At 47.7% G+C, this 22889-nt stretch overlaps 2 protein-coding genes and 1 pseudogene across 24 annotated transcripts in view; 1 reads left to right on the forward strand and 2 right to left on the reverse strand.

The window, feature by feature from the left end:
• Positions 1–11536, reverse strand: part of LOC120789913 (sodium channel protein type 4 subunit alpha-like) — a 179609-nt gene extending 168073 nt beyond the window's left edge. The window contains exon 1 of the mRNA XM_040127122.1: positions 10858–11536. The gene's annotated coding sequence lies outside the window, so the exon portion shown is untranslated. The remainder of the gene's footprint in view (positions 1–10857) is intronic.
• Positions 10700–18517, forward strand: LOC120790217 (annotated as a pseudogene).
• Positions 18518–20467: 1950 nt separating this feature from the next.
• LOC120789870 (NACHT, LRR and PYD domains-containing protein 12-like) overlaps positions 20468–22889 on the reverse strand; it is a 1168582-nt gene continuing 1166160 nt past the window's right edge. For 20 of the 23 annotated variants that reach the window (XM_040127000.1, XM_040126999.1, XM_040127005.1 and 17 more), the window contains 3 exons: positions 22581–22757; positions 21547–21720; positions 20468–21279 (listed from right to left, as the gene is read on the reverse strand). In XM_040127000.1, coding sequence (XP_039982934.1) covers positions 21186–21279; positions 21547–21720; positions 22581–22757 — 445 coding nt within the window. In that variant the 3' untranslated portion in view covers positions 20468–21185. The remainder of the gene's footprint in view (positions 21280–21546; positions 21721–22580; positions 22758–22889) is intronic. The other 3 variants (XM_040127013.1, XM_040126995.1, XM_040126975.1) reach the window with 2 other exon arrangements.

Consider the following 22889-nt stretch of genomic DNA (forward strand, 5'->3'; position numbering starts at 1 on the left):
AAATGCTTCAAAATGCCAAAGTACCGATACTTTAAAATAATAATCCATCTGAGACACACAGAGAAATCAGTCGAGTTGTTTTGTGGTTTTTTTTATGGCCACTTTTTACTTGGCTGTTACTGTCGTCAGCAGGTTTTGTTGTTATTGCTCTTCTCTCCCTGTGCATCATCGGGCAGCGTAAATACAACGATAGATAAGTGGAAAGACTGATGGAGAGATGACGAGCAGAGAAAGTGAGGTTTTGAAAAATCGGTTTTCACCTGCGTTCTAACTACTGGATTTGATGGGTGTCCTGGGACTCTTTTCCTTTACGTACCACTGTACGGTCTAATGCGAGTGATGCACTGATGAAGAAGTAGTCTGACGGGTGAAGCAAAAGAGACGGAGGACAGAAATAAGAGACTGAGAAAAAAGGAAGACCAAAATGTCGGTGAAGGAACATTCAAATACATTTTTTGATCACTTTTGTGGTGTATTTTGACCAGTGGAGCAATTCTGCCTCCTGTGTTTATTTTTAATGGCCAGTAACAGCCGAGTGCAGTATATCATGACTGGGCAGTAAAAGAAAACGCGCAATCCTCCCTTCCGAGAAGTTAATTTCACTTTAATTGATCTCCCATTTGCTTAAAACCGTCCTCGCTGCATGCGTTTCCTGGCCGGAGCTCAACTTTTACAATTCCTGATTTTTTAATAAATGAATTGTTTTGCCCGTTTGACCACATCGTAACGGGGCTTTGGCATCCGCTTCAAAATCCTACAAGATCTTGTTCAAGCCTTCCAAGAAGAGCGGAGGCTGTTGCAGCAGCACGATGCTGCCCGTGTCCACATACTTTTGGCCACAGTACGTTTTCATGTCAGCCAGATGCATCTTTGCCACAAGGTTTCGAGTCTTTCAATTGCAAACTGCAATTAGGTTATTTCCTTTCCTTTTTATCCCTTAAATATTCTTTAGTTCTCCATTAAATCAAGATTCATTATCCGAAATGCCAGAGCTTCAGATAAGGGTTAGTTTTATGGGTGGACTTGCAGAACAATGTAGAATTAATCTATTCGCTCCTCCAATGAATAACTCCCTTAAATTTATTATGAGTGGATATGGAAATAAATGAAGAGAAATGGATGTAAAAGGTGAGGCCTTTTTCTTTTTTATAAAAAAAAGGAACACGTGATTCTTAAAGATTCATGTCAAGTGAAAGAGTGAAGAGGAGGAGAAACGAAAGAAGGAGCAAGACAGAGGACAAGAAGATAAAGAGAGAGAGAGAAAAGCACAAAGACTGAAAACCGAGAGAGAGGTGAGGGGAGGAAACCGTGACAGAGAGACAGAGGACGGAGAGAGAGATGGAGTTGTTTGACATGGCCGCCCCTCGTCAAAATAAATCACGAGCCGCAACGTGTTTTAAAATGTCGGCCTGCAGCCGAGAGGAACGAGCGGCGGTGATTTACAGCAGCGAGGTTCACTTTTAATCATCAGCAGATCTGAGTCACATTTAATGTTTCCGCCGCGGAGGAACGACTGTCAACCCACCAGAGCGACGCGGACGACACAGCCGCAGCCCTCTCGGCATCTGGACCACGTTTCCCATCAGCCCCGTGCCCTTTCTGCCTCACCATCTCCTCGCTAAGGAAAAGAAAAAAATTGGGGGATTTCTGCCCGTTTCACTGTAAATGAGGGCGGCAACTGAAAAAAGGAAGACGAGGAAAAACAGCAAATAGCACGATCAAGAAGCTGGAACCACCAGATGTTTGGCAAAATAGTGGCCGATTCATCTTCCTGTCAATCGACCTCATCAGTGAATAAACTGTAGAAGTGAATTAAAGCCATTTTCTCTCTAAAAAAAAAAAAAAAAAGAAGAATTTGAGCTGAATTGGCACAAGTTTAGTCGATGTTGAGCCTGGTGGAGTTTATCAATTCAAGATGGAGGATTTTAGTTCCTAGAAATTGTCACAAAACGAAGACTGGATTGCAAACCAGTCAAAGCCGGTAGCTGGACCGGACCGGACTGGACCGGACACCCAGGGGCCCCCAGAGCCCCAGGTTACCTGTGTGTCAGGTGATTAAAAAGGTAATCTGGTAGTTCAACTGCAGATTCTTCAGGGAGTTTTCACCACTAAAAGTGAAATATAAACTATCAACTATCTTTTAGAGGAGCCTCAGGTTTTAATGGGACACGTAGATAAAAGGCACAGTGGGCGGTGAGTGTTTGTGGGGGGGTTGTCAGCAAAAACTCTCAAAACGTCACAACTTTAGCGCAGCGCCCCCCCCCCCACCTGCGTTGGGCTTTCGTGCCTCGGCTGCTTGTGATTAATTTGGTTTTGTGTTGTTATTGTTGGTTTTTTTCTGATCATACAAAGTGCTTCGCATTCCCGCCTTTTAAATAAATGCTTCACAAATGAAGGATATCATCATCGTTTCCAACTGTCATCATCATCATCCTCCTCGTCCGAACGGAAAACAGGCGGTGGGGACACGTCAGTCTTCCACCTGGTGTTCTGATCCTTGGTGATGTCTTTCAGTAACACGGGTGATGATTTATTAATGCTGAAACACACTGAAGCGGCAAATCTGAAGCTCGACATCGTCAAGGTCTTTATTTTATTTTCTTGACTTCCCAGACTCCACCTGTCAATCAAGCAGCCTGGACCGGACTGTGAGGGGTCAGCCTCAGTGTTTGGGGGGGTCGTGCCGGTCTTTTCTCGACCTGCGCTTGACGCACACGGCTCGTCGACGGCCGGACGAGCAGGTGCGGGAGGTTGAACAGGTGGAGGAGGAGCAGGAGCGTCGGCGGTGTTAACGGGAGGTCGAGCGACTCCATGTGTCTCTGATAAATCATGAGATCTCAAAGCGGACGAGCTGTCTCCAAGGTCGACCGACCCCACAGCCGGAGGCCGACCCGCTGCCGTTAAACAAACGACAGCCCCGTGTGCGTGAGACCCCCCCAACGCCTTCAGACCTCAGCCGATCTGCCGTTTCACTCTGTCCTGTAAATTCTGTTCAGAAGCTCAGAAAGTAAAAATGACGCCGCCTGAAATCCAGTTTGACACACACACACACACACACACACACACACACACACACACACACACTAATTATTCACCTCTCGACCTATTTTCTCAATCAGCTTCTAACCACCAGAGGCGGGAACAGAAAATCGTCTGGTTTTTCACTGCGATTCTCACTGGTTTAAAGTGGGCAGGACTCAGATTTGCTGATTCGGGAGGGTGAAACTCTTCAGAAATAATATCTAAGGATGTTTTTCTTCAGACTTCAACTGTCTCTGTTACTCATTTGACTCATTTAATGATCCCTGATTAAAAAAAAAAAACAACAACAAAAAAACCCCAAAACTTTGCTGCGAAAAAGTTTTCACGGGCTTTAAATGTTCAAATATAACTGAAAATTAAATCCGGCAGCAATCATGTTTCCTTTAAAACACATTTGGACCAGGACCGACCTCCAGAAGCATCCCAGTAGGGCAATAATCACAAATGTGACGCTGGAGGTCAAGGCTCTTAACTTCTTATCGTTTTTCTGTCCTGAAGTTTAAATTTTTACAAACGGAGGAGTGAATAAAAACACCGGAGCGAGGGAGGGAGGGAGGTACGGGTGCTAAAGGACACCAATTTAGAGAGACAGGGCTGCTTCACCATCGTCAATATTAGCCAAATCATAAACGTGGCTGTTGTGGAGCAAAGATTTCACCACCTCCCGCCGCCTTCCGCACTTTGTTAAAGCAGCTAACTCGGTCTGGAGCCGGCCCGACTGATTTGAACCCGACGGGATTACAGGGGGAATAACCGAGAGCGTGGGCGAAGAAACGAGAGGAATAAATGAAGTTAGCGAAGTGACTGGACTTCATTCAACGCCGAGAAAACCCCAAAGTCTCTGCTGTAATCAAAACAAACATGGTCGATTTCCCCGCCGCCGCCGCCGCCGCAGCACAGATCCCAAATCAGTTTAAAGAGTCCCGGACAGAAAGTCAAGACAGACTCCACAGGGTCTGTGTTGTTGATGGTGGCACTGGTCGCTATGGTTCTGCTGTTGCTATGGTTACAGCTGTGAATTCTGGTCCCAAAGTACAGGATGGTGATCCTGATGAAGAGGTGAATTCACGTGTGTGTGTGTGTGTGTGCGCTCTACATTTCAATGATTTTGCGATGATTGAGAAGCAGACACATCCACAGAGTGTGATTAATAACTCTACCCTGCACCTCTGAAGCAATAAACCATCACTACACCCCACACACACACACACACACACACACACACACACACACACTAATGAAAAGATGGAGAAATATTCTGTCACCAGCCTCTCCTACACACACACACGCACCGGCCAATCGTCTCGTTGCTAAACACAGACACGGAGGCATGTGAGCGACTCGAGGTGCGTTTGATTTACGCTCACAGACACTTGAAGAGAAGTGGACATGTCACTGAGCGAGTGGAGATAAATAGCGAGTCAGGCTGGTTCCTCTGTGGCGCCGAGAGAAGTCCACAGCACCTGATGTCACCACGCTGCGACCTCCGACCTTTGACTTCCATGCTACTGGCCGCTTGCCGATAGGAAATAAAGCTCGTGCTGCCGCTACGCCGAGACTGCACGCGAGTTAAATCGCACGCCCTCTGTCTACGTAGAGAACGCTAACGGCGGCCGCTTTGATGCACTTGATGATAATGATGATAAAGTGGATTGCTGTTACTCTTCGTCTCAAGTGTGAAGAAAAATCTTGCATTAAAATGCCGTTTTCAACCAACGACGGGAGTTTTAAGGTGCGATGCCCCAGAAAATAGAAAAGGTAAAGAGGTTTGATCACTGGTTGGATTAAAAACAGCCTCTCTCTGACTCACTGCTGCTGAAGTCCTACCTCTGGCTTCTCCTCCTCTCACTATTTCCATTTTTTAGATTTCTCTCTCTCTCTCGTCGTCGTGCTGCGTAGTTTTCTGCTTTCCTGGTTTGTGGCTGCAGCTGGACCAGCTCGGGCAGCAGCTATCCGGCCTCTTCCTTGCTCTGTACGCGGCCTTGTGTTGCCTTGAACACCCACTCAAGAAAACCGTTGACCGTCAGACCTCTATTAAAGCCGACACGCGCTGCTCCGTGGCATTTTGCTTTATATGACTCACCGGTGCAGCCGCCGTTAGGAGCTGCTGCTAAAGAATAATCACGGACGTGAAGAATGTCTTTTTACCAAAAAAAAAAAAAAAAAGTACAGAGAAACTACAGAGCTGACAGTATTTGCTTTGCAGGAGGACATGTACACAACAACACGCTGTTGTTTACACTATTATTGCTTCCAAAGATATCCGTGATCAGAGACTGGTCGGTCTTACAAGAAAATGCTACGTACAGTGCTTTCTAGGAAAAGGAGGAGCCGCAGACAGTTTTCATGCCACAAAAAGGCCAAGCGTCAAATTCACAACAATGCAAAAAAAAAAGAAACATGAGCTATTCCTTGTTGTGTTGAAACAGGCGTAAATTTGTGTCTTGCATAGAAAACCTACAAATTTCCATGACACCGTGTCCAAAGTGCTACTACAAGGATATTTTTCTACAGTATCTCATAGAGATAACTTGTATTTTAACAAGTACTATTATTCAACAGGGTTCGTGCTTTTGCTGAAGCACTAACCAAACAATCTGGGTACTTTTTTTTTTTTTTTCCTTTTTCTTTCTTGCAGTGTCTTCAGAGTACTGACAGAGTATCTGTACTTTATTTCAGGCCGATTATAAAAACTGATTTAAGGCCTACAAGCTGCACTGAACTCTGTCAACAAAAACAACAACAACAACAACAACAACAGGCTGCTCCGAGGCCGGCCTATAAGTAGGCCACACACACACACACACACACACGACATATAACACCCTGTATTCACTGTATTCACTGAGTTATGTGTCTTCACCCTATGGCTTTTATTATATTTTGACAGCTTGATAATACATCTCAAGTACAGAGGCTGAGAACACACACACACACACACACACACACACACACACACACACACACACACACACACACGCAGAGCTGTTACATAACTGACCCTCACAGCATGAAAAGACCTACTGATGAAATCCATGAGGTTTAGTTTTGTTTACTTTAATTTGACCCCCCCCAAAAAAAAAAAAAAATTAATAAAAATTTAAACTCGAGGTCAATTTTCCAGGTTTTACCTGTGCTTTCACCTCCATCTCACCGTCTTCCTCGGTGGATTGGTGTTTGCTCGGTTGTCATGGAGGACACGAGACGTACGACGTAGTTCGTTAAATATCATCATTTAGCCCGCGAGAGTTTCAAATTCAGCCTTCAACGTAACTTTATTTTATTCAACAGGAGCATGAAAAACGTTTGAATGTGAAGGAGAAAAACAAAAAAACAAAAAAAAAAACAAAAGCACTGCTGACTTCAAGGTCTCCCCAGATTTGGACGGTGAAATTGTGGAAAGGAGGGAGGAAAGCGCCACGTCTGCGAGCTGCTCCAACAGAGAAATGACAGATAATGAAACTGTCGGCGCTCTCAGCTCTGTGCTCTCCAGGACAGACTTCGCTCCGACACGCCGCCGGGTCACGCCGGTGCTTGTGGTCTACCTTTTCGTCCCCCAACGTGTTGGTCCGTGAGCATATACGCCGCAGAAACCAAGAACCGAACCCTAAGGATTCCGAAGTCAACAGGTTCGGACCAAGTGGGGGGGGTTCGGCTTTGTTGCTTTGCTCTCCATTTTTCTCTCTTCCTCTCCGATTGCTCCGGTTGTCTGCCTATGTGTGTGTCATGCGTGTAACGTACTGCATTAGCCTGGCGAACTAATGGTCAGTAATGGATGAAATCAAACAAAAATACACCCCCGGGTTCGAGTCTCACACTCGGTGGTGAAGCCGATCGGTTCGGCACGGGCTGGGTCCAGGTCTTAGTCCCAGGGAGTGGACTCGGGAAGAGAATCTAGCATTTTAAGGACCGTGACGATCGGGCGAATTAGATCGGAAATGAAAACAAGCGATGACTTTCGCACACTATTGGTCGCTGGGGAGAAGACAAGCGTCTACGGAGCAGTTTCTTGTCATTTTTCCGCTGGAGTACATGAAGTGACGGCACTGACACATTTAGCAAATATGGGAACGAGCCGCGTCTCTTCTTTGGCCCAATTCTCTTTTCGATCTTGTTCTTCAGAACAAGTTTCCGGGTTCCTAGAAAAGTCCTTGTGGTTGAAAAGAGCCGCCGACGCTCCGATCTGTGCTTCGAACCATGAAATTCTTTGTAATCTTCTGAGCAACAGGCCTCTGGCATTCGGCAGGACATGATGTCAACGTTTGTGTCCTTCACGGGAGCTACCGGCCACGAAAACACACGGCAGAAGCACAAAAAAAACGATGTGCGTGCAAAGCAAACGCTGAGGGGTTGGATCGCAAGGGCTCAGGAGGGTTTTTAAACCTCTACGATAAAAGCTATAGAGCTGTTCTCAGGTTTCGAACGGCGCCTTCACTGCGCAAAAGGTTGTAGATAATAAGCAGGAAGCCGGTTTCAGCCGGCAGGACTGATGTCAGAGCAGAGCCACAGCGCTGCCTCGTCCGTCAAACGGCAGCTCCTGTTGTCTCCGCTCCCAGCAAAGGAAAGGTCAGGCCTGCTGCTCCAACACCGAACAAACAGCACAACACCATGCGGGGCTTTTCAGCCGCGTGCACACACACACACACACACACACTCTGAGATACATCCAGGCACACATACATTATCCCCTACACACAGACAGACACACACACACACACACACACACACACAACGCACAGAATGCGGGTTCAAACACCCATGGGCGGGCGTAGGCGCACACACACACACACAGACACACAAATGCAATGCATGCCAGGCAGGCGGTGCAGCGCCGGGACACCTGTTGTTGGGCTGTAGCAGAGCGGCGTTGAGGTGTTGACACGGCAGCCACGGGCTGTTTGTTCGAACCGTGACGAGGCACGCTGAAAATCACTGTTTCACACATCTCGCCCGCTCAGAAGTTTGTGTCGTTTATTCGATGATGTGAAGGGGATGAAGGAGACTCCGTCTTGATTGCGTATTGAGGTTTATTACAGAGAGGAACAGCGTCAAGTCGAGCATCTGCAGATCTGATGGGGGAGGGTGTGAAGCCGATGAACCCCTGGAAACCAGCCTTGGTCACCGACTCTTAAATAAGGCCGCTGTTTTCCTAAAAACTGTCGCTAACGTATGGTTTCGATCACAAAGCATAAACTTCCTTTCCCAAACTGTGAGGCCCCACTCTGACGACCTTTGACCCAGGGCCTCCATGTAAACACAGCTCTACATATATAAACATACGCCTCATTTGCTTAAAAAAAAAAAAAAATTAAATATATAAAAGGTTTGCTGCACCTGCGACCACACCCACCGGTGACGCCAGAGTGTGCCGACCACACCCCGAGCACACCTGTAGGTCCCTGCAGCAAAGTGAGAACCTCAACCACCGGAGGCGGCACGTTACGGTCGACGTCCGTTTTGCACGGGGCAACTTTCTGATTCTGTGCAGCCTGAGGCTGAAAACACACACTGATGGATCGTGGAGGCCGAACACTGAACGGTAACACTTTACGGGTTCACTTCCGTGCCGCTGATGGTATCGAAAGGAAGCTAAATGGTTCACCCGGTGTCAGAAAACTAGGTTTTTCATGCGAAGCTCTCGGGTCTTTCAGCAGCACAAACGAACGGTTGAATAGGGAGAAGATGGAGGGTTTGAAACTGGCCAGCACCGAGTCCTGACCCCAAGTCCCATCCAAAGCCCTTGGAGAGAGAGCTGAAATCTGCCGTCGCAAGGGGGAACCCCTGCGAACGTAAATGAGCTTAGCAGTGGAAGAGTGGCCGGAACTACCAGCAGACGGGTGCAAGGAGCTCCTCGGCGGCCACGGGAAACGTTCAGAGGGGGGCCGCTGTTGCCGAAGGTTGTGCGACCAAATATCAGCGCAGGGAGCCAAGAAATCGTCTGAGTGATATGACGTGAATGCAGCTTTATGTCCTACCATCCTGCCCGTCCCGCCAGCCTGTTACTTCCTGACTGCCCTCCCCTCACCCATCTCACGTCTTACGTACCTACTGTCCCCTCCCCCATTTTCCTTCCTACCCACCTGCCCCGTAGAGCTTTTGCAGGTGAGCCAGGCAGGTGTTGATGCAAAAAAACAAAAACATGATTACTTCATAACTAAACTGAGAAATTCTTGTTAGTACTCCCACCAGAGGAAGGGTCAGAGGTCTTGACATAAGCCGCGGGACGGTCGTCTGCAGGTCGAGACGCAGCTACTGTGGGGGATTTTCTGACATTTTCTCCATTTGTAAATGAATGGAGGTTAAACCAGCTCAAGTGTTTCCTTGTAAACGGGCCGACGTCGTTTCTTTTAGTGCCCGGAAGGCCCATGGGAACCATGTGACCCTTATTGCTTTTGTTCCTTCACAAGGTTTCATCACGTGAAGGTCGTTTGGTTCCTGATTAATTGCCCGTAAGAACAGCAGTCGTCTGGCCTCGGTCGCAGCTGATATAAAAAGCTGATCCGGCCGCACACCGCACCGGGTGATCCGTGGCAGTCGGGTGGTGTGTTGGCGCGCAACGCGATTCGAGCAGGGGGTTGGAAGGTGGAAGGTCACCAGGCAACGCCGGCAAACACAGCCCGCGGGGTCTGTGACTCTCTTTTCCTTTCTCAGACACCCTCACGAAAGGACGTAAAACGGGATCAAGCCCGTTTCGAATCCCGAATGAATCCACAAAAATTAAGACAAAAAGGTCCAAATGAACGGCTGGTGCACGTGACTAAATATGATGGAGAGCAGCCTCAGAGGTTGGAGCTGGTTTGAGAATCTGAGTCCAGCAAATCAACCCGGTCATTAAAGCCAAATCACCCCCCCCCAAAAAAAAAAACACTTTAGCAGTGAACACTGGGCGTTTACTGCTAAACACACACTTCCGGCGCCACATAAATATTATAGAGGTTTTATAGGAGCCATGCATTATATCACAGTGATATCACAAGACATGACGTGAATACAAAGAAGAAATCTGCAAGTGAAACCGCGACGATGAATATTCCAGGAATGTTATAAGAAATACCTTTAAAGTATCAGAGAGACAAAAAGGGGGGAAATACCTTTAAGTCCTATAATAAACTCCGTTTGAATTCACCACCGCCGGAGGAATAAGGTTTCTAGTGAGCGCCGCTGACGCACCTCGAGTCCCCGCACAAATGCGACCGGAACACAGCGGTTGCAACCGGGCCACCGTACACCTCTCTCCTCTTACGGGAGCGCCGCCGGCTGAGTAACGCAAAGTGGCGGCGGGGCCCGACCCGGCCCGGCCCGGCCCGGCCCGGCAACGCATGAGAAGGAGCGGGGTCGCATAGGAACAGAGGAAACGGAGTCTCTGCAGGGCGGTAGCGGCTCACCACGGGGACGGGGACGAGGGACGAGGGGGGACCGGTCCGAAATGTACTTTAAAGTGCGCGTCACCCAAAGTCCCCCAGAGTCTGTCAACATCGCTGACCCAGAGGGACCTTGGCCGGGCGGGGTGACGCCGTTTCTAGGAAAACTTCGGCGCAGGGTCTTCGTTCACTATCGTCACATTCACCGCTAATTCGCCACAAACGCGTTCGCACACGGCGTTAAAACGGGCCGGAAGTTACATTCTCGACGCTCCGACGGGGGAACTAAATCCAAAATGTCATCTTCCTCGGTGACGGGGGACCTTTGCCCGGTGTCGCAGGTGTTCAGCCTCGTCGGGCTCAACTGGCTCCGAAAGGTCAGAGTTCACCCCCCCGGGACCAGGATCGCTCCCCAACCCTAAAGCAACAGTGGAAGAGGAGCGCGTGTACTCACATGTGAAACTCCTGCGTTAAAAGCCGCGGGTCCGGATCTCGCTCTGGGTCTGACACACCATCACCGCTCCGCCGCGTCCCGCTCACAGCTGCCAGATCCCACCCGGAGAGGAGGCGCGCAGCGGCCGATCCATGAGCGAGAAACTCCGCGCAGGAGAAAAAGTGCTTTGGAGTAAAATCTCTCAGGGAAGAGGAGGAGGAGGAGGAGGAAGTCTGTGGGGCTTTGTTTTAAATCCAAGCAGAGTGATGATGATGATGATGATGATGATGATGAGATAAATGAGCGGAGGCAGGAGCGCAGAAGTGTCCCTCCAGCGGCGGCGCGGGAGCGGACTGAAGCGCTTCAGCCCAGCCGGGGAGAGGAAAGTGCGCACCGGGCTGCTTCACTCCGTCTGCTCCCCTTCCTCCGGCATCTACCCAACTTCAGCAGCGGCCTCGGCGCCCTGTTATTCCCCTTTTAGTCCCGGAAGATCACACTCCTCCGCCTCGGGAAAAGGGTTTCTTCATTGCTTCTCATCCTTTTCAGGTGTGGTAATCACCAAGAAGAACACACGCCTCCGAAATAAAAGTCCTCTCGCGGCTCCAGCTGTCGCTTTATATATTGTTTTCTTTCTTTTGGCGAAATTAAGTGAAGGCGGAAAAGTGGGAAGTTCTCCGACCGGAGCGCTCGGCTGCGTCTCGGTGCGTCGGTAGGTCGGTAGGCTGGCTGGGCTGACCGGCCGGACTCCCATCATCCCCGCCGCTTGATCGCCCCCTGGACGCGGAGAGAGAGAGAGAGAGAGGGAGGAGGGAGAGGGAGAGAGAGAGAGAGACAGGGAGAGAGAGAGAGAGGGAGAGAGAGAGAGGGAGAGAGAGGGAGGGGAGAGAGAGAGAGGAGAGAGAGGGAGGGGAGAGCGAGAGAGAGAGAGAGAGAGAGGAGAGAGAGAGAGGGAGGGGAGAGAGAGAGAGAGAGAGAGAGGGAGGGGAGAGCGAGGGAGAGAGAGGGCTGGGAAGAGGGGGGAGTATCGCGAGGTTACGCCCCAAGTCCCGCTTGTCTCGGACACGCGCGCAACACGCACGAAGAAAGACGGCCAAAAACACACTTGCTCATGCACGAGCACATGGGGGCACACACACAAACTGTGAAATACACCTAAACACACACACAGAGAGAAGAAGAGACTCACAATATAGGATATACTGTGTAAACATTTAAACATGCTACTGTCTTGTCTTGTCTTTGTCCACACACACACACACACACACACACACACACACACACACACTTTAGGGCAGCTGACCTGTATTGATCGCCTTTAATTCACTCTCCAACGGTTTGTCTGCTCTCAGGCTGTTTATACCGAGGCACAGCGACACCATAAGACTACCCTCCCCAAACCGTTCTTGACGTGCACCAGAGGGCCAGAAACACGTGGACCCCCCCGGAGCCTGCGGCCACTTAATCCCAATTAGGTGAACTCTTAAGGATAATCTGGACCCCAGTTCTCCGACAGATCTCTTCTCCGCGTTTGTCCCTTTCCCCTTTCGACGCCACAGTGGCCCCTCGTGCACCAGACCAGCTCCACAAAGAGGTGATCTTCCCAGTTTGGTGCGGAAGAAGGTGACAGGTCTGCGGAGAGACCCGGACCTCACCCCCCCTCACATCGGCGCTGGACCTCGGTGATGCCCCGGTGTCTGAATTGGGGGGTAGACTCCCGGAGCGGGTTCGACATCCGGTGTAAGGATTGAAACCAGAAGAGCGGAGGCCGCTGGAGCAGCGGGTTCATGACCATGGCGTCCAGGCCACATGATACACCGTCACATCTGTGTGCATTTCCCGGATGCTCACATACTTTTGGCAATTGTGTCGACAACATTATCTTGATAGTCCCCCCCCCAAAAAAAAAACCCGCCATAAAAATCTTACAAGGAAAGTTTCCTTTGATGACAATAGAAATGTCCCTGTGACCACCTGCAGTCGCCTCGTCGTGCGGTGAGAATTTCAAGCCTGTGGTGGTGCGAGGAAAAAGGGGGGGCAGTGTGACCTCCGCTCAGTGTCCCCAAGTCATGAAATAACTAAGTGGGGATCGTGACCGTCTGACCGTTTTGAAACGACACCGATCCACATCTCGTTCCATCTCAGGAAGAGCAGACGATTGAGTCACGAGGGAATCAAGTCGTCATTTCAACGCGACTGGCCCGAGGCTGTCGGCCTTGCTCAAACCTAGGACTTCCCAGCAGTTTCTCCCCTTGGCTTTTTTTTCTGGCTCTGCTGCGCACCTCCCGGGATCGGCTATTTCCCAGCGAGTCCCCCCCGGTGTGAGGCGTAGGAGAGTCTCCCCCTTGTGCTTGTTATATGCCACCGTCAGGACAGTGGCAGTGAAACCGAGACCGGACTAAAGCCGGTTTGGACCTGATGAGGATCCGCTGTAGTGGTGGTTACTGGGTCATTTGTATTCTGCGTGTATAAGCTACAGTCTTCTGTCGGGACTTAGTGAAAAAATTATAATTGAATAATTTAAAAACTATTCGCATGATAATCTGATTTTAAGAGGCATCTGTCAATGTGTGTGTGTGTGTGTGTGTTAAAGGGGTTAATGCAAAGGTCACGGCTGACAGGTGACACGTGATCTTTATCAGCAAACGGTGTGTGTGTGTGTGTGTGTGTGTATGGACACGTGTACATGCCATTGTGCGTCCCTGCAGTGTGTGTGTGTTCTGTGGACCCTGACCACCTGTCAGTCTGGCTGTAAAGCTTCGATCTGCCATCTGAACTCCAACCGTCACCAGCAGGAAAAAAACCAGAAGGCACCCGCGGCTTTTCCGTGTTCTCTTCCAGCCCAGGTGGCGAACGCCTCAGCGTATTTCCCCTCTGAGTAAAAGGAAAACGCGTCTAGGAAAACCAAACTCTCCAAACCAAATTCTGAGGAGGGTGAACATGGAAATCTCGCTCAGCTCTCGGAGCTGCTGCTGTGTGAGGGCTGACAAAGAATCTGGATTTCGACTTCTGTTCTGTTTTTTTCCAGCCGTTTTAAACTTCATTCTTGAATCAAAGTTTAGTTTTCAAATCTGGTTCCAGTCCATGATTTTCTGCAGACAGCTGAGTTTGGTCTGAAGTTGACTCAACTGAAGCAAAACTAAATAGAGATGAAATGCTCACGTTTCTATCTTAACTCAAATTTGAACCTTCGCCAGAGACAAAGCTCGTACATCTTCATACCACTTCCTTTTCGTGCGTCACAGCCTGCGAGAACAGAACACATCTCTGATCTGATTCTCTGATTTGAATTTCTGCCATGTCCCTCCGATAAAGTTTGGGGTCATTTTATTAAAGTTAGATCAAATTGCTTCGCCTACTTCAATGTAAAAGGCAGTTGCAATGTGTTGAGGGAAACCGCACGTTTTCATGCACATCGTGCCAAACCTGTGCTCTCCGTTTATTATGTACGTACTTTTCCTATGTAGAAGTACAGAATCCAGGCTCTAGTCGGCGCTCCGATCGGGACAGCTGTGGTGAACTTCCTGTTTGAAGTTCATGTGAAACTTCGGAGAGAGGTCTCTCCAAGCTCAAACTTGGACAATCTTTTTTGCAGCATGTCTTCAGAGACAGAGGAGGGGAAAACACTACAATATGAATAGTGAGCGAAGCGATGACGAGCCTCGTGCGGTGTGTGTTAAATCCCCTCTAGAGGCGACATTTTATAGGCAGGCTTTGAGTAATGTGCCTTAACCCTGGCGTCATCTGTTCCCCTCATGAAAACCCAGGTCGGATTTAGCGGAGGTTTATACACAGTTCACAACCGTCTCTCTTACCTAAAAGGTCACGGGTTTCGATCCCCGCAGCTGCCACCTCCGACCTCTGTTGGTGATACGGTATGAGTTTGACTAAGACCGCACACGTCCTATTCAGACGCTGCGGCTTGCCTTTTTATTGTAGTTTTATGTATGTAGAAATGTAGAAACAATGAGGAACTCAGGTGTTTTCGTTCGCAGGGTTAAAGGGGCGGTTGAATTCAGCCTGGTATACGAGGAGCTATCCATTCGGTGTCGGGGTTGTTCTGCTTCCTGACTCCCGGTCTGCCAAATGTTGTGCAACAGCACCATCTGCAGGTTAAAGGGTAGAAAAGCAGTCACTGTGATGGATGGATGGATGGATGGATGGAAGCTAAACGGAGAGTCTATGAGAGGTTCTCCAGGAGGAAAAATGTGAAGAAACACAAGCAATGAGACAAAACATCACAAAACGTTCATTTCTTTAGATGTACTGACCTCACACACACACACACACCTTTGTCACGAGGCTCTGAACAGGGATCAGGGGACTAGTCTTCCGTCCTCGTTACCAGGGCCCGCGCATTCTGCTGGACTGCGACTCCTGCGGCGCCAAGGGCGCTCGGCCTGATCAGACAGCACGGCTGCATCGGGGAGTTCCTAGAAAAACGCTGACGCTCACGTTAGTTGATGTCTGCTACGATCCTCTGGTCCAGGATCAAATGGCAAAGAGCAGGAAAAATACCTCTCTCTATTTTCATGAAATAAAGAATCGACAGCGGTTCTGACATCGTACTGTAAAGACGGACGTCTTCGTACACGTCAGTTAGGGACCAGTGCAGAAATAATGCCGCGGCATTTCATCGACAGGTGCGTAACACTGTGTACGCGCCGTGATAGTCACGGTCTCTCACCAACTGTGCGGTTTGGACAAAGCTGCCGCTCCAAACGTTTTGAAAGATGGTAGGAGAGCGCTCTCCCTAGGGCAGCTCAGAACGAGCCCTTCCCGTGTCCTTCATGCCGCCGACGTCCTGAATCTTTCAGCATTTTCGACACCTACTCTACCGAGTTGAAGTAATGGGAAGTAAGGAAAGCCACTTCCTCGCATCAGTCCGCTGATGCGGAGCAGAGGGGAGGGGAGCCCCGGTGACTCGGTCACAAGACTCGCTGCAAGCCTGAATGCCAGTAACAGTCATCTTTATGTTTTACAGAGACCGCTATAATAGTCATTAATAATAATGATGATACAATTAAAATAATACAATAATAAAAGGTTGACGCCATGTATTGCACACATGTAGCTGCCATAGTGTTTTTTTCCCGCTCTGTAGCCTTCCGTCACAGGAGGTTGACTTAGTTTTCGGTTACATCAGCTGAACAGGGACGTTGAGTAATTTGGTTTTCTGCACATTTTTAGCTGAAATTCGTTAACTGAACCATTTTCGCCAGACCTCAAAAGATCTCATTGCTGCTTATTCTTTGATGTGAGCTTGTTTGGTGGGACAACATTTCCATGGATTTTTAACTTTCTTCCCAGTCAGCGCAGAGAGTCATATTATGTCTTAACTTTTCATGAGCTGCACTGAAAAACGCATACATATGATGTGATATTTTACTTGCCGGGGGTTTGGTTTGGCAGAAAGACAGTCGTGAAATAAGAGGTTTAATACCTTTGGCACATGGGATTAAATATGATGCATCACGGTGCCGTTTCTGTACGCGGTGTTGATAATGTACTTACAACACGGGGAAGTGTGGTTGTACAGGGGCGGTTTTCTTTGGGAATACGCACATTCGCACAGCAGAAATTCAGCCTAGGAACTTCAATGTTTTTGTTATTACTGTGTTTGTGAATGCAGGCGGTGAGTGTCATGGCGGCCCTGCCTGTCAGCACGTTACCGAGTGTCTTTCGTCTCCCAGGTGAGCGGTTTGTTAATGTCACTGACTGTTTTGATCTCTTTTTCTCTGCGACAACAGTGACGTAACTATTGGAAGATGCTTGGTGGGTAAAGGTGACCTAAGTCATGGCCTTGGGGGGTTGAGGGGAGGTTAGTAACTTTGGAGCCGTTTTTCCCCCTCACGTTAATCACACAGTTAATCGTGGAGCTGGTTTTACAGGTGCTTCGGCTGCTTGTCCTGAGAATTCACACCTCTTCGTTACTGCGCCACAGAAGATGGGAGCACTGAGTGGATCTTCTTTGCAAATTCCATGTAACTTTAGAGCTAAATGAGATGAAACGCTTGACAGCAGAAGAGAAACCTTGGGAGTGTGGACTAAAAGTTCTCCCTACTGTGGCAGATCCCAACGAAATGTTATTGTCAACGGCAGCGGGACAGTTACCGTCTATCCAATGAGTATTACCGGAAACCTGAGTCAGAAAAACTGCTCCACTCTTTTTTTCTAATTTAACCACAAATTTGACAGACACGTATTACTTCAGAATCCAGAAGTGGCCATTCAGGGCGACAGCCGTTTGCGATCCTCTTGGTATAGCAGTTCAAGCTGAGAAAGGTTTGTTATTTTAAGTTTAAACCTTATGGTTTGGAATAAAAAGTGGAATAATCGAATCCATGTGAGAGGTTTGGAGGGGAAACTCATGGACATCTGAAATGGCACAAGGTTCCCCAACCAGACACTGACAGGCCAAAAGGCTAGGGAATCACTGGTTGAAGCTTTAACTCTGTTGTATATAAACCTATCATACATTTTTATGTCAAATCCATAAAGTGACCACTAACTGTGGCTGTTGAATAAATGTAGCAGAGGAAAAACTGCAATATTTCTCTTTTCAAATAGAGTTAAAGTAGGATAAAATGGATATGGTCAAAGTAGGAGGACCTCAAAATGGTATGTAACTGGATCCTTTTGAGTTTTCCTCCAGCGCCACCATGAGGTTCACATTTGTGGTTTTTAATTAAATGTCTCTGACAACTGACGGGTGGATTGTGACGAACTGGGGTTCAGACATTCATGTTCCCCGCGGGATGACTGTAACAGCTTTGCTGATGTTTTGGCTTTGAATCTAGCGCCATCATCGGGTGTTTACTGCTAATGTTGTTAGCAGGCTAACACCCTAAACATTACACCTGCTAAACCTCAGCTGTCGTTTTGGCATGTTGGCAGGCTGACGTTAGTATCTCGCTCAGCCTCACAGAGCATGGATGTCGACTCCTCTTCAACGTAAAATGTGTTTTGACTTTAAGCCACGGATGCTCCTCCGAGCCCCAGTATCGAAATCAAAGGTGATCTGAAGGAGGAGGCGTCTGTGGCTATAACCAGTTCAGCGTTCACTCCCCGTCCTCACTCCCCTCCTAAACTCACCTGGAATCTCCCACAAGGCGCTCACAACAAAATAGAGGAAAGCACAGATGGAACCCTTACAGCTGAGATCTGGGAGACCATCACTCTGTCAGACAAACACGACGGATACAGCATCACCTGTTGCGCCAGATATCCGAGGAGCCGAGAGGAGCCGAGGACAGCGCGACTCTCGGTGTTCCATGTAAGACGACCAGAGTTGGTTACCGGATCCTGTCAGCACATGAAGATTCATGCGATGTCAGCCGTATGTCCAGGAGATTTCATGCAGGGCCCGGTGCTCCTCTTCTCCCTCAAACCTTTGTTCCATTTTCCCCCAGATGCTCCCCAGGACACCTCAGCATCCGTCAGTCCATCAGGTTCGGTGTCAGCGGCTAGCTGGGTGAACCTGAGCTGCTCCAGCAGAGCCAGGCCTCCCGTCAGCCGCTTCGCCTGGTTCAAGAAGAGCACAGACGGACCCTTGAATGTATCTGAAGGAGAGTTTTACAGTTTCAGGGCCACAGATGGAGGGGTTTATTACTGCGTGACCACCAATGGTCTTGGGGAACAAACATCACAAACGATTCTTCTGTATGCTAAAGGCTGGCAGTAGCGTTACTTTACTGAATCCACTAATGTAAATCTTACCAGCTCTTTTCTCTTTGTCTTCCTCTCTGCTGCTGTCTGTCTGTCTTCTTTGTTTGTGTGTTTGCTTTAGCGACCTGCAGAGAAATTTGCATGTGAAATGGAGCCGTGACTAAGCTGAACTGCAGTAATGCCTACATCGGTAGTCTTACGTGTCCACGTTGAATCGCGTCTTCTTTTAGTCACCTGGTGTTACTATGTTGGTCTTGTTTTTCTATCAGGAGAACCTCTACAATGGGAACCAGTTCTAGGAGGAATCACTGGGATCATCGTTCTCATCTGCTTGATTTGAATGAAGGCAGATGACTTGACTCAAGTTGCTGACACTGACATCTTAGCGGCACATCCAATTACATCTGCTCCCCATCAGTCTTGACGCTTTACTGGCACATTGTATATTGAACCTAAAACTCAGTCTGGTTCATCTAACGGCCTCTTGTGTCCTCCCGGCGTTTAAAGTCGACACATCCAACTGCACAACAGACTCAGGTGGGAAAATGCTAGACGTCCCTGTTCAGCGATGCATTGTGTGTTTTCCATCTGTTCACAGTGTCCGTGTTTCCTCCCTGACTCACTGTCCAGAGTCCTTTACTATAATACCTTCATCAGAGCGGTGTCTGTGCTGTGTTGTCGTTTGCATCCCGATGTTGTCCAAGAGTCCACTCAGTTAATTTGCGACGGGTCTGTGATTACGTAATAAGGAGGGATCCAACTGGAGCTTCACCCCACAACGTCTCTCGTTTGATTTCATTCTTTCGTAAAACGATGTCTTCGCTGCCAACAGTTCAAACAAACAGGCTTTTTAATAATACGCTCTAAAAAAAGTTTACAGGCAATATGTTAAATAAACGTCTTAATCCTGTGTCGTTAAGGAATGTGACAGTGTTTGAAAAAGCCCACTAGTGCTTTAAAGGGTTAAACGTTGTTTCTGCATAAAGACATTAATCATTGCGGTGTAATAAACAGTAGCTTTTAACCAGCTTCTAAAAATGACTTCTCTTTAACTAATGTATTCAGAGACGCTGTTCCGCAGAGCTTTGTTGCTGCGCCCGGTTATTTAATTTACCGTCTCCCTCCTGTCAGTGCGAACCTGTTGTGGTGAAAATCCACATCGGCCGTTTCTCAGACCTTCAAACCACCGACAACCCCTCCACAGTCAGAGTCACTTAGATGGCACTTGTTCCCCGTGTTGATGTTTGGTCTTCCCCGTGTCTTTCATGCACTGAGAGGCTGCCACGTGACTTGGCTGATTAGATATTTGTATCAACACACAGGTGTTGTACAGGAAGCGATTGGCTCGGGGGTATCACCGGCCAATCACCCAATCAGCAGCAAGCAGTTGGTGCGGCTGCAGCCCGCTTAATTTCAAATTTCAAGAGAAATGAGCCGAGTCAACGTGGCTACCTAACAGCTCAAATTATATTACTGCACAAGTTTGCACTGGCGTGCATGAGTCTGTGAAGGCTGATGCAGAAACCACAAAGCTGCCTTACATCCTGCCCTGACACATAAAGGACAATAAGGCTAAAGACTGCGTTTGTCCTCTGGCAGGACAGATGATCCCTCCGGGCAGTAAGCGGTTAAATTTGGTTCTAAAATGTTTTTCAGGTGAAGCTGCCACGAGAGGAAGCCTTGATTTAAAGTGGTTCAGGTGTGAAACCAGGCTGCAGCTCTCTCATGGGGCAGTAACCAGCGGAGGGACTCAGCACTTCGGTTCACACTGACAGACACCAGCTGTGTTGCATTCAAACAGACACCCAGTCCAGGAATAATGAACACTGTGCTGCCTTCGGGCGAGTGCCAGAAATATCTGAACTACAACCTGGAAATGTTTCCCACAGCTGGAGTTTAAAGCACAGTGTTTCTACTTGTGAGTTCAAATAAAATCTGTCAGGCTCGGGTAGGAAATCTACGTTTTATTTTCGTGTTCAAGACAGAAGTAAAGACTTGCAGACCATTTAAATGACTGTGTCATTGTGACTTTGACACTAAAATCCCTCAGTACTGTCTTCTGATTGGCTGTCCACTAGTAAAAGATAAGGTACTAAAGAACAGTAAGTACATATAAAAACAAAACATTATTGTATGATTTAAAGTAGTTAAGTATCACTGATTTAATCAATCATTATCAACTTACCCTAACAATGGATAGATTTCGAACACACTCACATGCCTATTTACACACTGGAAAGAGTTTGTGGTCTTTGTGATTGTTCCTCCCAAATTTTAATGGGAAAGATGAAAGATAAAAACATGTTCAATAATATATGTAGAACAATTTTTTCAAAAGTTCATCTGAAGATAACATGAGGCTTCAACGGTCTGAGTTAAACAAATCTTGATGAAATTCCCTCTTTGTGAAGCTCTTCAACGAAACCGTTTCGAGCAACGCAAACAGGGAATTTTGTACTGAACAGACGGTAACTCTGGAAGAGAATTAATTGAGTTTAATAACACGGCTGAAGCCTCAAAAGAATTCACAGATACAGTCCAGATACACTGATGATGCTCCGCCAGATCCAGAACCAGAACCTTCAGGAAGATCATCAGCTCCATCTGTTGAGAGAAGGAGACAGACAACAGATGGAGGCCGTCACTGAAAATGTCTGCGTGAACCAAATGACAGATTAAAAGTTTCAGACCAGATTTGATGGTAGGACAGTTTGATGAATGAGGACCACTGTCTCTGTACATCTTGCGAGGCTGTCAGCTGTAATCCAGCTTTGTGTCCTGTAGACGCGAACACATCAAACGCATGACCACAACAAGCTTCTGGCTGATCTGATTGGCTGACTGTCCTCTCTCTCTCTCTCTCTGTCTGTCTTCCCGTCCAATCCTGAAGCCTGTCACCACTCTCCTCTCACGGCTTCACTGAGGAAAGCAGCCACTGAGAAGGTCGGAGGTTTACAGGAAACACTGGATCTTTGCTTTGATACCAACTGTGTTTAGTACAATACTGCTGAAAGCAGCAGGGACCGACTCCAACGCTCTACTGACCTCAAAGTCTCCAGTCTACAGTCTGGACTCTTCACAAGACCAGACAGATCCTTCACATCTGAATCCCGCAGGTTGTTGTGACTCAGGTCCAGGTCTTTTAGATGGGAGGGGTTGGACTTCAGAGCTGAGACCAGAGAATCACAGCTGATCTCTGACAATCTGCAGCAACTCAACCTGAATAAAGGAAAAAAAATATGCAGATAAAATAATGTATTAACCAATCAGATCTGTCCTAATTCCTGAAAAATTAGTAGTGACTTTGTCCTTCTGTTATTGTGGATCGTTACTAGGATACACCATCACCATTCAGTCTGTCCAAATATAACACTGACTCTATAAAGGAATATTTTCACACCACTGGTCTGTCACCATGTTACTCAATTTAAAGAACTGCCTGCATACTGACTATACGCAGGTGTGTGTGTGTGTGTGTGTGTGTGTGTGTGTGTGTGTGTGTGTGTGTGTGTGTGTGTGTGTGTGTGTGTGTGTGTGTGTGTGTGTGTGTGTGTGTGTGTGTGTGTGTGTGTGTGTGTGTGTGCGCGCGCTGTGTTATTGGATTTGGTGTTGAAAATTGTGGAACCTCAATAGTCTTTGTACCGACTTCCACATTTCTGGTATTACAACATACCTACACCACAACATACATATAAAACTATCTCAGCAGAAATGCCAAATAAACAATCTGCAGTTAATGGAGTGAAACTTATGAAAGCAACAGTGTGTCCTTTAAGCCTTCTTCTTTCTACAGTTTATTCAGAAAACATTAGTCTCCTGACTGTGAGAAATACCAGTGTGTGAGTTCTGGAGGTTTCATTAAAGTGAACAGACATTGTTCAGGACAACTGACTGAAATTAGCTCAAACTGAAGGAATAATTCTCAGTCTCAGATGAGAAAAACTGAAAATGTGTCACCACGACAATTTAAAATGTAACTGATTCATTCAAAATGAATGGATTCAAGTTATGAAGATAAATTAGTTTCAGTTGTGGATTAAAGACATAAGATCTACAACAGTAACAGACAGTGAACTGACCTCAGAGTCTCCAGTCTACAGTCTGGACTGTCCAGAAAACCACACAGCAGCTTCACCCCTGAATCCTGCAGCTTGCTGTTTCTGCTCAGGTCCAGTTCTCTCAGATGGGAGGGGTTGGACTTCAGAGCTGAGACCAGAGAATCACAGCTGATCTCTGACAATCTGCACCAACTCAACCTGAATAAAGATTAAAATGTGACGTTAGAAGACAAAGTTCCTGCTTGAAACCGTTCAGTGTTTCAGAATCTGTTCAGAGCTGAAGAAGGTTTAGAATGTAGAAGTTTAGAAAATGGAAACTCCAAACACCTG

The sequence above is a fragment of the Xiphias gladius genome, chromosome 5 (assembly GCF_016859285.1).
Source record: "Xiphias gladius isolate SHS-SW01 ecotype Sanya breed wild chromosome 5, ASM1685928v1, whole genome shotgun sequence".
Classification (NCBI taxonomy): Eukaryota; Metazoa; Chordata; class Actinopteri; order Istiophoriformes; family Xiphiidae; genus Xiphias; species Xiphias gladius.